The 14,478-nt window shown below is 39.6% G+C and overlaps 2 protein-coding genes across 5 annotated transcripts in view; both read right to left on the reverse strand.

Annotated features, from left to right (window-relative positions):
• NR2C1 (nuclear receptor subfamily 2, group C, member 1) overlaps positions 1-425 on the reverse strand; it is a 53,884-nt gene extending 53,459 nt beyond the window's left edge. For 3 of the 4 annotated variants that reach the window (XM_011934016.1, XM_011934037.1, XM_011934028.1), the window contains exon 1: positions 103-425. The gene's annotated coding sequence lies outside the window, so the exon portion shown is untranslated. The remainder of the gene's footprint in view (positions 1-102) is intronic. The other variant, XM_011934021.1, reaches the window with a different exon arrangement.
• Positions 426-3,213: 2,788 nt separating this feature from the next.
• FGD6 (FYVE, RhoGEF and PH domain containing 6) overlaps positions 3,214-14,478 on the reverse strand; it is a 139,615-nt gene continuing 128,350 nt past the window's right edge. The window contains exons 18-20 of the mRNA XM_011936836.1: positions 12,280-12,408; positions 11,017-11,165; positions 3,214-8,068 (exon numbers count right to left, since the gene is read on the reverse strand). Of these exons, the coding sequence (XP_011792226.1) occupies positions 8,032-8,068; positions 11,017-11,165; positions 12,280-12,408 (315 nt within the window). The 3' untranslated portion in view covers positions 3,214-8,031. The remainder of the gene's footprint in view (positions 8,069-11,016; positions 11,166-12,279; positions 12,409-14,478) is intronic.

Here is a 14,478-nt window from a genome sequence, read left to right on the forward strand (position 1 = left end):
GGGGATGCCCTGGGAGCGCGTCCGTTGGCCGCTGGGGTAAAGGGCACCCCCCGTCCCCCGCCCCCGACGCGGTCGCTGGTGTCCCCACCCAGCGCTTCTTACCGGCGCCTTTGCGCCTCGCTGACTCCGGCGTCGGGCGCCGACGCGACAGTCCCGCGGTTGCCACTGCTGAATTGGGGTGCGCTCCGGAAAGAGAGGTTGAAGGAAGCCCACGGGAGGGGGGATCGAGATTCACCGCGGAGGGAGCTTTCTGTGTTTGGGTATTTGGGAGGGTCAGAGTTCGTGACCCCTTTCTTGGCTCGGCGGCGCGCTATCCCGCCAGCGCCTGCGCATTAGCGACGGGGAGAAGCGGCGAGAGGAGGTCGTGACGTTCCCAAGGTGGGGTGGAGGGATCAGAGGGCCGAGCAGCGGCTCTGTGAGTCCACTGCCCCCTTTTGGCTTGGAGGCAGAGTGCCCTGCCAGAGCTACGCGTCCCCAGCCAGGTACTTTTTGCAGCCACGTGCAAAGGTTTAAGCACTGTTTGCGAAAGGTGGGCATTAGGGGAAGTTTTGAGTTAACATTTCAGATTTGAGTAATAACCCTCTGGGTCTTAGGCATATCTGTTTCTAATTTCTGGAAAACTGGGCCCTGGATAGAGTCCAATCATATTTAAACTTTATATATAATGACAAGCTGAGGCCGACTCATGCAAATGGTAAGGCAAAGTTTCACTTATAAACTGTTGTGAGTAGAGAGACATAATGGCTAAACCGGGCAAGAATGTAATCACTAGAGACTGGGCACGGTAGCTTACGCTTGTAATCCCAGCAAGTTGGGAGGCCGAGGCGGACGGATCACTTGAGCCCAGTTGTTAGATATCAGCCTGGCCAACATGGCGAAACCCCGCCTCTACAAAAAAATTAGCCAGTCCTGGTGGCGCATGCCTGTCGTCCCAATTACTTGGAGGCTGAGATGGGAGGATCACCTGAGTCGAGACGGCAGTGAGCCAAGATCACACCACTGCACTCCAGCCTGGATGACAGAATGATATATATATATATATATATATATAGGAAATCCTCAATGGCCGTTTTATTGTCTGTTTTGCTCCGTGATGTATTACCAAGCACATAGGACAATGCTATCAATAATGATGAATGAAACGAAAACAAGGCAGGTGGTTGCTGGGAGGCCAAGCCAAGATCACTTTGGGCCAGCAGTTGGAGACTAACTTGGGCAAGATAACAAAACCCTGCCTCTACAAAAAAAGTTTTCAAATTGTGAAGTGAAGAGACATTGGTGGAGAATCGCATTCTGACAGTGGCCACCTGTAGCAGCAAGGTGTGGCAGGAATAAATGCCCTGTGGGCAAAGTACTCTGCGCTTTAGATTTTGAAGCATTCTTGAAATTTCTATTTTTTTTTAATCTCCTTTGTTTTACCATGAAATTTCTATTTTACCTAGCTTAGGTCGGCACTGTAGGAAAGCAGCCACAAACTCAGGGCAGAAATCCAAAGAAGGAAAAACAAACGTTTGCTGGGAATGAGAACATCTCTGTTATTTCTCTTTGGAACTCGGCAGACAGAGAGAGATCAAGGCATGAAACAATGCCTAACAAGTAAAAATATGCTTTATCCCTCATTAGAAATCCACCTCTGCTGAGCACAGTGGCTTCTGCCCCCAGAACTTTGGGAGGCTGAAGTAGGAGACTTGCTTGATGCCAGGAGTTTGAGACCAGCCTGGGCAACATAGAGAAACTCCATCTCTTAAAAAAAAAAAAAAAGGGGGGGGCATGGGGGTACAGGCGTGTATTCCTAGTTACTGAGGAGGCTGAGGTGGGAGGATTGCTTGAGCCCAGGAGTCTGGTCCAGTGTTGGCACCATTGCATTCCAGCCTGGGCCAGAGTGAGATTATTTTTATTTTTTCAACCTCTACCTTTTAGCATTATTTGTTGTGTATTTGGTTTGGTTTTAAGGGAAACCCCCTGTCAATACCATAAGCTGGTGAAAATTATGAAAGTATAGTCACGTCAGGGACATGTTCTGAGAAATGAGTCCTTAGGCAATTTCATCATTTTATGCTCATCCTAGAGTGTACTTACACAAACCTAGATGGTCTAGCCTAGACACACCTAGGCTGTATGTAGTCTGTTGCTCTTAAGTCAGAAACCTAGGACAAACCTGTATAGCATGTTACTGAATACTGTAGGCAGTTGTAACATAATGGTAGGTATTTGTGTATCTAAATATATATAAACATAGAAAAAGTACAGTAAGTCCTTTAAGAAAAAGAAGTGCAGTAAAAATAGAGGACTATAATCTTATGCCACCGTTATTGTATATGTGGCCTTTGACTGAAATATTGTTACGCAGTGCACGATTGCACTATAGGCCCAATGGATACAGGCAATCTGAGACCTCTTCACTATTCTTCATGGAGAATATATATGCCTGTAGTGATGCTTGTGGTTACCCCTTATCACCCAATTAATTCACTTAAGTCATTGTAAGTTGACTTGTTAAAACTTGGAAGTAGAAGCCATTTTGGGAACATCATTTGTAGGTGAAGAAGTGTTTCCATTAATTATGCTTAGGAAAAGAGGTAAATGAAGTTCATCTTTATTTCTTTTTGAGACAGTCTCACTCTGTTGCCCATGCTGGAGTGCAATGGCATGATCTCAGCTCACTGCAACCTCCGCCACCTGGGTTCAAGAGGTTCTCGTGCCTCAGCCTCCTGAGTAGCTGGGATTACAGGCGCACACCACAATGTCTGGCTTTTTGTATTTTTAGTAGAGACGGGGTTTCACCATGTTGGCCAGGCTGGTCTCGAACTCCTCACCTCAAGTGATCCGCCCAAAGTGCTGGGATCCCAAAGTGATCCCGAAAGTGCTGGAGTCCCAAAGTGCTGGGATTACAGGCATGAGCCACTGTGCCCAGCTGAAGTTTATCTGTACATGTGTGACTCTGGCCGAAGTTCATCTTTAAATGTATGATGCTGGCCAGGCTCAGTAGCTCACGCCTGTAATCCCAGCACTTGGGGAGACTGAGGGAGACAAAAAATTAGCCAGGCATGTTGGTGCACATCTGTAATCCCAGCTCCTCAGGAGGTGGAGGCAGGAGAATTGCTTGAACCCAGGAAGTGAAGGTTGCAGTGAGCCGAGATCACGCCATTGCACTCCAGCCTGGGCGACAGAGCAAGACTCTGTCTTAAGGGGGAAAAAAAATCATACCAACGGAATATATTACATTTATTTTGTATAAATATAATACATATTAACATTATTTACAATGCTAATTTTTTTATTTATAAAGTATCTTTATGTGGACAAAAAGATACAAACTGTTATCATTTTAAGTACAAAGTATTTCTAGAAATACATTATAAGTCATTTAGAAAAAAACTATTTCAAGATTGGTTCTTACATGCTATGACCAACTCATATGAAAGAGCAAGTTGTTCCCCCTTCATTCCTTCCCCCAACCCCAAAGGAAAAGGAATTTGATATTTAGGCTTAAAAAAAATTCCTACTATCTTTATCTTTAAAAAAAAAAAAAACCTACTCAAAACAATTATCTCTTATAAGGGAAAATGTCATAGATAAGATTTTCCTTTAGAAAATGACATTAAAAGTGGCATAAGCCCCAGAATATGTGTATTAGAGGCACTTCAAAAAAAAATCAGAAGGGATCCATAGGAAGGAATTTAATTCAGCAAATACTGAGTGTCTACTGCATGCAAGGCACCTTGCCAGATGCTGTGGGGGAAATCTCAAATGAATAAGTTGTCCTTAGGGATAGAAGGTGCTAAGCACCATACAAAACATTATGAACTAAAGGCTGTGTGGGGATTGCAGGAAGGAGACAGGATCTAATCTGGAGGAATAGGGGAGAGAAAGACTAAGGGTCAGCTATCACAGAGAAGTCCTGGATAAGCAGTCAGAGGTGCGGATGGGTGAATGAAGAAAACAAAAGGAAACTGTGTGAACAGGGAAAGTTTGGGTCAGAGTTAGCTGGAGTGTATGGCAACTGAGGAAGTGTTCCATGCCAAGTCACTGGGAAAGCCACTGAAGCATGTAAAAGTGGGGATGAAACGAGATTAGAGCTATGTTGTTGGAAGATTGCTCTGGCAGTGTTTAAAATGGGATCACACAATGGCATTGGAATTAGAAGTTATTGCAATAATGGGAACAAGTAACAAGGACTTGAACCAGGGCCTATGTAATAACAGCAGGGCAATGAGGATGGAAAGGATACAAGAATAATTGCGGAGTCTTGTTGAGAGTTGGAGGCACATTCTGGAGTCTCAAATGGTATCTTTCTCTTACAGAAGAAAATAAACAGATTTGAATGGGAAGAAAGTTGAGTTTTATTCATGTAAAGTCTGAGATGCTTGAGGACTCATGCAGATAGCCAATCAGTAGTTACAAATGGAGCTCTGCAGGATAGTGGAGAGAGATCGTCTAAAGTCCAGGTTACAATGTGGATATTTTCAGGCTGTGTTGGAGTTGTAGATGACAAGAATCCTGTCCTTTATTCAACTGAACAAATATTTTCTCTTTAAAGACCCAGAAAGCCAGGCCTGGTGGTGCATGCCCCTGTAGTCCCAGCTACTCCAGAGGCTGAGGTGGAAGGATTGCTTGAGCCCAGGCATTTGAGTTCAGCATGGGCAACATAGCGAGACCAGGTCTCTTAAAAATGAAAACGACCTAGGGCAGTATTATGGAAGACAGTGATATTAAGTACACTATCTGCCTTCAAGGAGTGTGCAGTACAATAAGAAAAACAGAATATATATCTCTGGAAAATCCCATTGACTACATTTGACTAAAATGGACCTCAAACTTTTCAAAACCTGAGCAGAATGGAAGCACACTCCAAAACATACCAACATCTGCTGTGATATAATGTTTACATTTTAACTAAATTACCAAATAGAAGACTTTCCCCACGTCTAGATATATTCTATGAACCAAATATAAAATACACAGTCGGCTGACAATTATACTTTAAAACTGTCGCCTTCTCTTTGTTGTGTCATCACAGCTTTCATGTGAATCAAGGGTTGGTCTGATCTCATTTTAAGAAATGCAACTAAACACTCAAAAGAATCAAGCATCTTGGGCAACCAAAATACAATAGGGGGATGCTGCCTACATTACAGAAAAAGGGAAAAGATATTGGAAAGAGGTTCGGAAATGTGGATGATGCCAGAGATAATTACTCTCATTTTCTTAGGACTCTGATGGGTCCTAAACATTTATAGCTGCCACAGATAAAGGTGGAGTACTAGTTGGGGACACTCACTAACAATGCCAGCCTTCCCCTGGTTCAGCCTGGCGTCTCATCTACATTATGCTTAGCATCATTTTAGCTTAGCTTTATAAATGCCCTACTCTCTCCTCCTTATGAATTAAAAGGAGATACCTGACAAAGGGTTTGATGGAAGCACAGGCACACTTGTCTGTATAATAAATACAGTATTCTTGGGATCTACATACTACTTATACTTTTCTCCCCATTTATAGACTGCACCCAACATCATTTTTCCTCTAAAATATTAGCTATCAAAATATATTTTTATAGTTTTTTTTTTAAACAATAAATTGCATATAATTAGGTTCTTAGTTGACACTGAATGAGCCGGGTTACATAAATAACAGTTGATCAGCTTTAGTCAGTTATGAAGGACTCATAAAGGGGCAGGGGAATGTGATACTATTCCACATTTAAAACGTCTCTGGGAGAAGGAAAATTGGATAGCTTCCAGAGACTAAACATTTTTCTAAACCTCCATGGGGCGAAGCCAATAGCAAATACAATCACATGCATTTTACATGTAATTAAAGAGGCTGTAAGTTTGTGCCAGGTTTCTTCCCTCTCTCACTCTCTTTAGATTTAGAACTGGTTCATGATTCAGCCAGGTCTTGGAAGGTAGAATAGCCTGGCTGATATTTTTTAGTTCCTAAGGCTTACGCCAAACCTTGTAGTCAGAAGGCTGAGAGCTCAAGAGGAGGGAAAGAAAACGCACATAACTTGTCTTGCAAAATGCCAGACTGAATGCAGCAGGAAGAAACACTTTATAAGGTATAACTTTGGCCTCCAAAAAGAATACACTAAAAACTGCAATGATTTTAACATGGAAGCCTTATTTATGTGATCTTGATTATATAAAATTGAGCTACAAAGAAATTTTAGTGTAGTGTACCTGCTATGACAGAAAGGAGATGGCACGTTAGGATTGTGTATGAGGTTGCAACACATTTAAAATGACTCTATGGCAAGAAATAGCCACAAAAAACTATAGCAGCCAACTCTAGATCTAGTAGGGACTCTGGTGCTGCACCAAATAGCATTCAGAAGGCCCCAGAAAGGCACTCAGTAATCCTCATGGTTGCTGTTAAGGATCACACTGAATTAGGAAATCCTTTATTTAGAAGTAGAAAGGAAAATTCTTACACCCTTTAAATAAATATTCTATGGATAACCTTGCTGTTTAATTTTTTTTTTTTTTTTTTGAGATGGAGTCTCGCTCTGTTGTCCAAGCTGGAGTGCAGTGGCACCATCTCGGCTCACTGCAACCTCCGCATCCTGGGTTCAAGCGACTCTCCTGCCTCAGCCTGCTGAATAGCTGGGACTACAGCCATGCACCACCACGACCGGCTAATTTTTGTATTTTTAGTAGAGATGGGGTTTCACCATATTGACCAGGCTGGTCTCAATCTCCTGACCTCCGGTGATCCAGCAGCCTCGGCCTCCCAAAATGCTGAGGTTACAGGTGTGAGCCACCGCTCATGACCGTTAAGATAATTTATAGTTTAAACTTCATTAATAAATTGTATATTGTCAACATCAGGGATGGCTTTTATCACTGTGTTATTTCCTTTTGTTCTGCTAATCAACAATTTTATGTACAAGGTAGTGCATATGTTAAACAGTAAGTGCACCAGAATTATGAATCTAAATCTTTCCTAAGGAGGTGTGCTGATAGCTGCTTAATGGGAGAAAGGATGTTTTTTTTTTAATTAGGAGGGAGGATATCAAAGTGGCAGAAAAGGACCTTCTTGAAAATGAATACTATATAATTTCAGTTATTACTGGCTTATAATTGTGCTTTTTCTGATACAGTAATTCCAGTTCCATTTGTAATGCAAAATATTTTTGGAAATGTAACATTACTTTTAGAGACAAATATCGACTTGGGCTCAGAACTCTTATAATAGCAGGGAATATTGTGTAACATAATGCTTGCTATATTTTGCTGTTTTAAAAAATGATACATTTATGTTTGTTTTGAAGTGGTAGATTTTTTAAAAGATTAGACTTAAAAGCCCCGAGAGTTGGTTATTTGTGGTATTCTGCAAATAAAAACATCTTCACTCCTACTCACAGTTTTAAACAATTCAGATTCTATCCCTTTGCTATAATTCTTTGATGATGTAATATTAACTCTTGCCAAAGAGGCACCTAACAATAGAAATACTTTCGATAATTTACTGAAATTTCAGTTCACAGTTACTGAGGTAGAAGCTGGCCGTGTTTTTCCACTAAAAGATACAAAAATTCACCCAAGTGTATTGATTCAAAGACATGCATTTTTTCATCAGCAGTTTTATAATAATCACAATTCCCAAACCAAGCACTTTGTGGAAATTTGCTCCTTGCTATGTGTTTTTTCCTTACAAAGACTTTTCACCAGTAAGAATGTTACAAAGTAAGGTAAGAAAACAGTGTGGACTATGTCACACATAGTTAATACAGTATACAGTATTAAGATAGTTTTTCTGGTCTCTAAAGAAATGGTATTTTAGAATTCAGTGTGTCTCAGAAATAATTCTGACCATTAAGTAAACATTAAAATTTTAATAAATAACATAAATGAAAAAACAAACACCTTTTAAAAATTGCTTATACCTAACAAAACAATTTCTTTGATGAAGGGTTTGGTTGGCTTTATCTTGGCAGTGTTCATTTTTATACAATTTTCGAATTGCATTTACTCCATTCTGATGAAATTCCACCTCTTTGGAATCACAGAAGAGATGAAACCAATACTGCTACAATATTGTGCCTTCCTGAAATGCTTCTATCCACCTATTGAGAAGAGAAATCTGTTAGATTTGTAAAACCTAATCATCTGTCATGTGAACACCATATAGATGACAGCTGGGCCTGTGGACCTCATTACCATAACAACGTAGGTAAGATCTTTTTTTTTTTTTTTTGAGACAGTTTGTCTCTCGTTGCTCAGGCTGGAGTGCAATAGCGCTATCTATATCTAGGCTCACTGCAACCTCCGCTTCCTGGATTCAAGCGATTCTTCTGCCTCAGCCTCCCGAGTAGCTGGAATTACAGGCATGTGCCACCACGCCCGGCTAATTTTGTATTTTTAGTAGAGATGGGGTTTTTCCATGTTGGTCAGGCTAGTCTTGAACTCCCGACCTCAGGTGACTCGCCCATCTCGGCCTCCCAGAGTGCTGAGATTACAGGTGTAAGCCACCGTGCCTCACCAGTAACATCTTTTCTTGCAGCAAACTGGCCTTCTGCATACATGGAATTACTGTTTATTTGGTAATTTGGTCCAAAATTTAGCCTGGAAAGTGTGCTTCTAATTTTGATAGGCATGAGGAAGGGACCATTTCATGTGTAAAAGTTCTATGAAGTCTTGATGCTACCAATTTATTTTGGAAGTTGATATGTCAGTGAAGGCTTTATTACAGCTTCTTTTTTATCAAATTCGGACTCAGTGCTTTTAGGAACACTAGCTCCCTGTCTCCTCCTGCCTTAACTCTACCAACCAGTTTCCTTGTATATCCCCCAGTCCAGATCTGTTTCAATATTTACAATTAAAAGGAATCTGGCATCTAGTGTTGATCAAAAGTTTGCATGCTAAATAAGAGCTTCTAGGCTAGGCACCGTGGCTCATGCCTGTAATCCCAGTACTTTGGGAGGCTGAGGCGGGCAGATCACCTGAGGTCAGGAGTTCGAGACCAGCCTGGCCAATATGGTGAAACCCCGTCTCTACTAAAATACAAAAATTAGCTGGGCGTGGTGGTGCGCGCTTATTATCCCAGCTACTTGGGAGGCTGAGGCAGGAGAACTGCTTGAACCCAGGAGGCAGAAGTTGCAGTGAGCTGAGATGGTGCCACTGAACTCCAGCCTGGGGAACAGAGCAAGACTCTGTCTCAAAAATAAAATAAAAATAAAGATAAAAAAATTAAAAAAAAAAAAAAAGCTTCTCAAAGTTTCACAGACGTCTTTCCAAAATTCTTTAGTCTCAAAGTCTAACCTGACACTATACAGAAGATATATCAGAAGATATATATCAGAAGATACTTGGGAGTAGTCTTTTTCCTCACTACTAATGTAATTGCTTCTGAACTTTTTTTTCTTTCTTATGAAAATCTCATTGCTTACGTTATTATTTTATGTAGGCTGGGCATGGTGGCTAACAACTGTAATCCCAGCACTTTGAGAGGCTGAGATGGGTGGACTGCTTGAGCCCAAGAGTTTGAGACCAGGTTGGGCAACACTGTGAGACTCTGTCTCTATTTAAAAAAAAAAAAAAAAAGTACAGACGAGAGTCCAGAGAACTAGGAACACTTGAAATCACGCAGTTTAATTAGTAAAAGCAACCTATAACAGATTCAGTTCAAATTTTAAGGAATTTTCAAAAATTTAATATTGAACATAAACAGCATATGTTATACTGCCATAGCAAGACTTTAAAAAACTCCCCAAATTTTCCACTAAAATTAATACATTTTAATATTCTGTCATGTATTTCAGAAAGCAATCCATATGATATTAATAAAGAGAAACTTATAATTTAGCCTGGGTCGATCTAAATTACAAGTAATCTGATTTCCTTTACCCAGCTACATGTAATTTTGTCTTGGTGGCATTTCTATCTTGTCAACTCAATGACATAAGCAAAAGATGATATACATTGAAAAGCGGTAATTTTTTTCAGTTTGATGAATACAGATTAAAATTATAGGAAAGCTAATATCTGACAGAATCTTATGGCAATTACTATTTTGTCTAAAGAATTTTTATAGAAAAGATAGTTAAGTGACATAATTTTAAAATATTCTCCAGGAGCCAAAAGAAAATGTTTGGAAGAATAGCTATATACTGTTGGATATCTTAAAACAGACTGAAAAGAGTCTTATAGAGTGTGTGTAACATTGTGGTACCTGGCTAGTACTCAGGATGTGTGCAATTCTGGTACATTAATCTTAACTGCCTTAAGAAACTAAAAGCCTTGCTTGCTCAAAGCATTCTTTTTTATTTTCATGCACTTTTAAGCTTGTGGAGAACACATGAACACCTCTTCCTGAAAACAAAAATGTATTATTTTGTGAAGCCAAAGTAAAGAGTCAAATGAAAGAGAGATAAACTGAACTATTTTGTTCGAAAGAGACCTAATTTCACAGAGATAGATATGCATCTCTATGTTAAACAAACTAATAACATCTAAGTAAAGATTCTTGCTGGAATTCTGAAGAGACTGTTTCAGCCTTTGCCATCTAAACTGATAGCCATTTCCTTTTACTCAGTCACCGGGAACAGCATGGGAGTCTCTTAATGTGTTTGACCTTTTCCCCAAAGAAGTTAGCGAGCAGCTGTTTAAACTCCTGCTGTTCCATGGCACAATTGAATCGCTGGATTGCCAAAGTCCTGGAATGTTTCAAGGGAAGATTCTTACCCTCAAAGAAGGAGAGGTCAAATGCCTTGGCTTTCCTTCCTCTCAGCAGAGCAGCATCACGCTGCTTCCTCTGAAGTCATGTGTAGACAAAATACTTTATACAGGACTACCTATTTTCTTTTCCCCTCTGCCTCCTGAAAATAGTCCAGATACCCTTGCCTTGTCTTTAAAACAATTCTGAAGAGTTTGAATAATATATTAAATCTTTCTAATTAGAATCTCTGATTTAAATTTTGAGTTGTCTCCATGCCTTAAAGTAGGTCATTTTACAAGCAACCATTAAAAAACTGAAATCTCATGAATAAAAGAAAAATATGGCCAGATTACTTACTTCTGGGCTGAATGAGCATCCTCTGCTTTGAATAAATAAAATAACATGTTTTTGTGCCGTAACTGAAATACTTTAGACTCTGAATTCTCATCTTTAACTTGAATAACAGTGAATCCTAATAAAGGCTGACTCTCCAAAGCGGCCACGTCCTAATTTAAAAACACACAAATGGAGAAAGGTTTTTAGATTGAGACAAAATTCAGATTTGAAAACTCTTGATCTACATAGCTCTAATTTAATTTCAGTTATTCACATATAAGGTAATAATTCTAACAACTTATTCATTTTTCATTTACTCAACAATATGCATTGAGCCACTCCCTCCCTAAGCACCCTATATGCCAGGCACTGTGGCACAGAATTTTTGGCATGTTCACATCTACTGAATTTTACAATATCCTCACTAAACCAAGGAAGGCACGTGATTATATTACTTTCATTTTATGGATGCAGAAAGTAAGCTATTTACCTGGATCCCACACTAAGGAAAAGTGTGGACCCTAGAGCAGTGTTTTCACAGGATGGTGGAACACAGGGTGATCAGATAGGAGAAAAGGACAGAATTAGAGTAAACTGCTAGAAATTGTTTATCATCCAAAAAAGTCTATCTTATCTATGCTGCTGTCAGATCAATGCAATCTGAGGATGACAGTAAAGGGAATATCACCCAAGAGAGCTTGGCAGAAAGAAATGCAGCTCTGCCTTTTTTTTTTTTTTTGAGACAGAGTCTCTGTCACCCAGGCTGGAGTGCAATGGCGCGATCTTGGCTCACTACAATCTCTGCCTCCTGGGTTCAAGCAGTTCTCCTGCATCACCCTCCCAAGTAGCTGGGATTACAGGCACTCCACAAATATTTTGTATTTTTAGTAGAGACAGGGTTTCGCCATATTGGCCAGGCTAGTCTCGAACTCCTGACCTCAGGTGATCCACCCCCTCCCTCGGCTTCCCAAAGTGCTGGGATTACAGGTGTGAGCCAATGCGCCTGGCTGCAGCTCTGCCTTTAGTGAAGTAATTAGTAGTTACACGACACACAAAAAATTACATTTTAATAATATAGAAAATTCCTAACACATTTGAGAAAGAGCTCTCCAGGTACAAAGCAAGAACACTGTTCACATTAAAAATTAACAGCAACAAGACTTCCCCCATCCAAAAGCAAAGCAAAAAATCATATGTAAAACAAACGGATTTTAAAATACTGTAATTACTTCCAGTTGGCATTAGAAAACCCCAAATTACTCATCTTTACATTTCAGATCTTACCTCACTTGCAGCATATGTATATAGTACTTTATTTTTTATGACAAACCAAAAGTGTTTCCAGGGTTTTTTATTGCCCTTTGATCTGTACAAGTAGCCACTCATAGAAGAATCCTCTGTGTTTGCTGATACCTAGATAAGAAATCCCATGCAAAGTTTAATGGTTTTCAGACAAATTATAACAGCAAATTATTTGTAACCAATAGGTGCTGAAAACAGTAACTGTAATGATAGAATGTTTCAGAATGAAATATATTTTCAAAGTGCTACTATACAAATTGAACTCTGCTATTAACATGAGCATAAAAAAGAAAAAAAACCCACGTTAGAGGCAGTTATAGAGTTTTATGTGGTTTAACTGTGCCTGCACGCGTTTGCATGTGTTTCTTTGTGGGTTCATCTGTGTTTTCTGGGTTGGCAGGTGAAGAAAAATAGTTCCAGAAGACCAAAGTGCTTCTCTAAAAGCTGGATTTGGGGACTGTATGTTTTTTATTGCTGTTATTTTGGGGCATCAGGGAAAATTTGAACTTTTAATTCTGTTCCTAAAAAACATTTTGGACTTCTAAAAAACCATACAAACAGAATAATAAACAGAAAATTCTATTAAGGAAGCTCATTTTAAGAATCAATCTTTGCTTCCCAAATTATCGTCAGAAAGAAAACAGGCTAATTTTTACTTCATAAAATGTTGAAAATGTTTTCATCTCTACGCAAAAAGACAGCAAGCATTTATTTATTTATTTATTTATTGACAGACAGAGTCTTACTCTGTCACCCAGGCTGGAGTGCAGTGGCACAATCTCAGCTCACTGCAACCTCCACCTCCTGGGTCCAGGTGCTTCTCATGCCCCAGCCTCCGGAGTAGCTGGGATTACAGGCATGTACCACCATGTCCAGCTAATTGTTGTGTTTTTAGTAGAGAGAGGGTTTCACCATGTTGGCCAGGTTGGTGTTGATTTGCCTGCCTTGGCCTCCTAAAGTGCTGGGATTACAGATGTGAGCCATTGTGCCTGGCCTATTGATTCTAATAATGGTCATTCAAAGTTGTGTTTTTAAAAATGTAGGAGGAGTAGAGATATAAATAAAAAGATTAGGATCTACCTTAGTAATGGTATGGCAGGCACATGCTTAAGGTGGCTTCCCGTGACCCTTGCCATAGAGAGTCACATTGTTGTACATTCTTCTCCTTTTGAGTGTGGACAGGACCTATGACTTGCTTCTAACTAAGAATTTGGTGAGGGTAATAGGATGTCACTCCCATGATCATGCTACATTATATATGGCCCTGTCTTGTTAGGAAACACTCTAGAAATTTTCTTCCTCGCGGGCTTTGAACAACTAAGTAGCAATGTTGAGAGGCCTCCATGGCAAGGAGCTGATGACCTCCAGCCAAAAGATAGTAAGATGCCAGGGCCCCCAGTCTTGCAAGTGCAAGGAAATGAATTCTGTCAACAACCTGAATGAGTTTAGAAACAGACCCTTCCCCAGATGAGCCTCCAGATGAGAATTCAGTACTTGCCAAAACTTTGATTATAGCCCTGCAGAGGCCCAGCTAAGCCATGCCTGGACTGCTGAGATAATAAACGTATGTTGTTTTAAGCTGCTAGGTTTGTAGTAATTTATTATGCAGAAATGGAAAACTAATACAGGTCGGCCCTGTGAATTTTAAAAGTATATCTTTTATCACATATTAATTGATGAATTATATTAATTTCTTATAAATTTCATGAAAATAATTATATATTGTTTAGTGGAAAATTTAAGATCTAACATTAAGTTAGAAATATTTGTTAAGCAACAGCAGGTTTCTATAAATACATCTTTATAAAGACTACCAAGTAATTTAAAAAACTAGAATTGTTTCCTATCTCAGTGAAAAAAAAGAGGAAAAAACCCAACTAAAATGTTTAACATTCAAATGAGATTTTGCTTAAAATATAGTTACATTGGAATCCTACCATGTTCTTATCTAAGTTGTTATTAATGTTGCTCAAAATATATTACATTTCTCCTTTATACCAATTTAGGATCAGTTTATTAGCCACACAAGAAGATCAACCATAATACTGAACAGCCATGACTAGACCTAGATTTTTAAAAATAAAACTGGTGTTCACCAACTTAATCACCTAACTGATACATAAAACATTTCTTCCAATGATTTGATTATTTACAAAGTAAATCAGGGTTGGGGGTCAGGGA

Source organism: Colobus angolensis, unplaced genomic scaffold (assembly GCF_000951035.1).
Source record: "Colobus angolensis palliatus isolate OR3802 unplaced genomic scaffold, Cang.pa_1.0 Scaffold10, whole genome shotgun sequence".
NCBI classification, from domain to species: Eukaryota; Metazoa; Chordata; class Mammalia; order Primates; family Cercopithecidae; genus Colobus; species Colobus angolensis.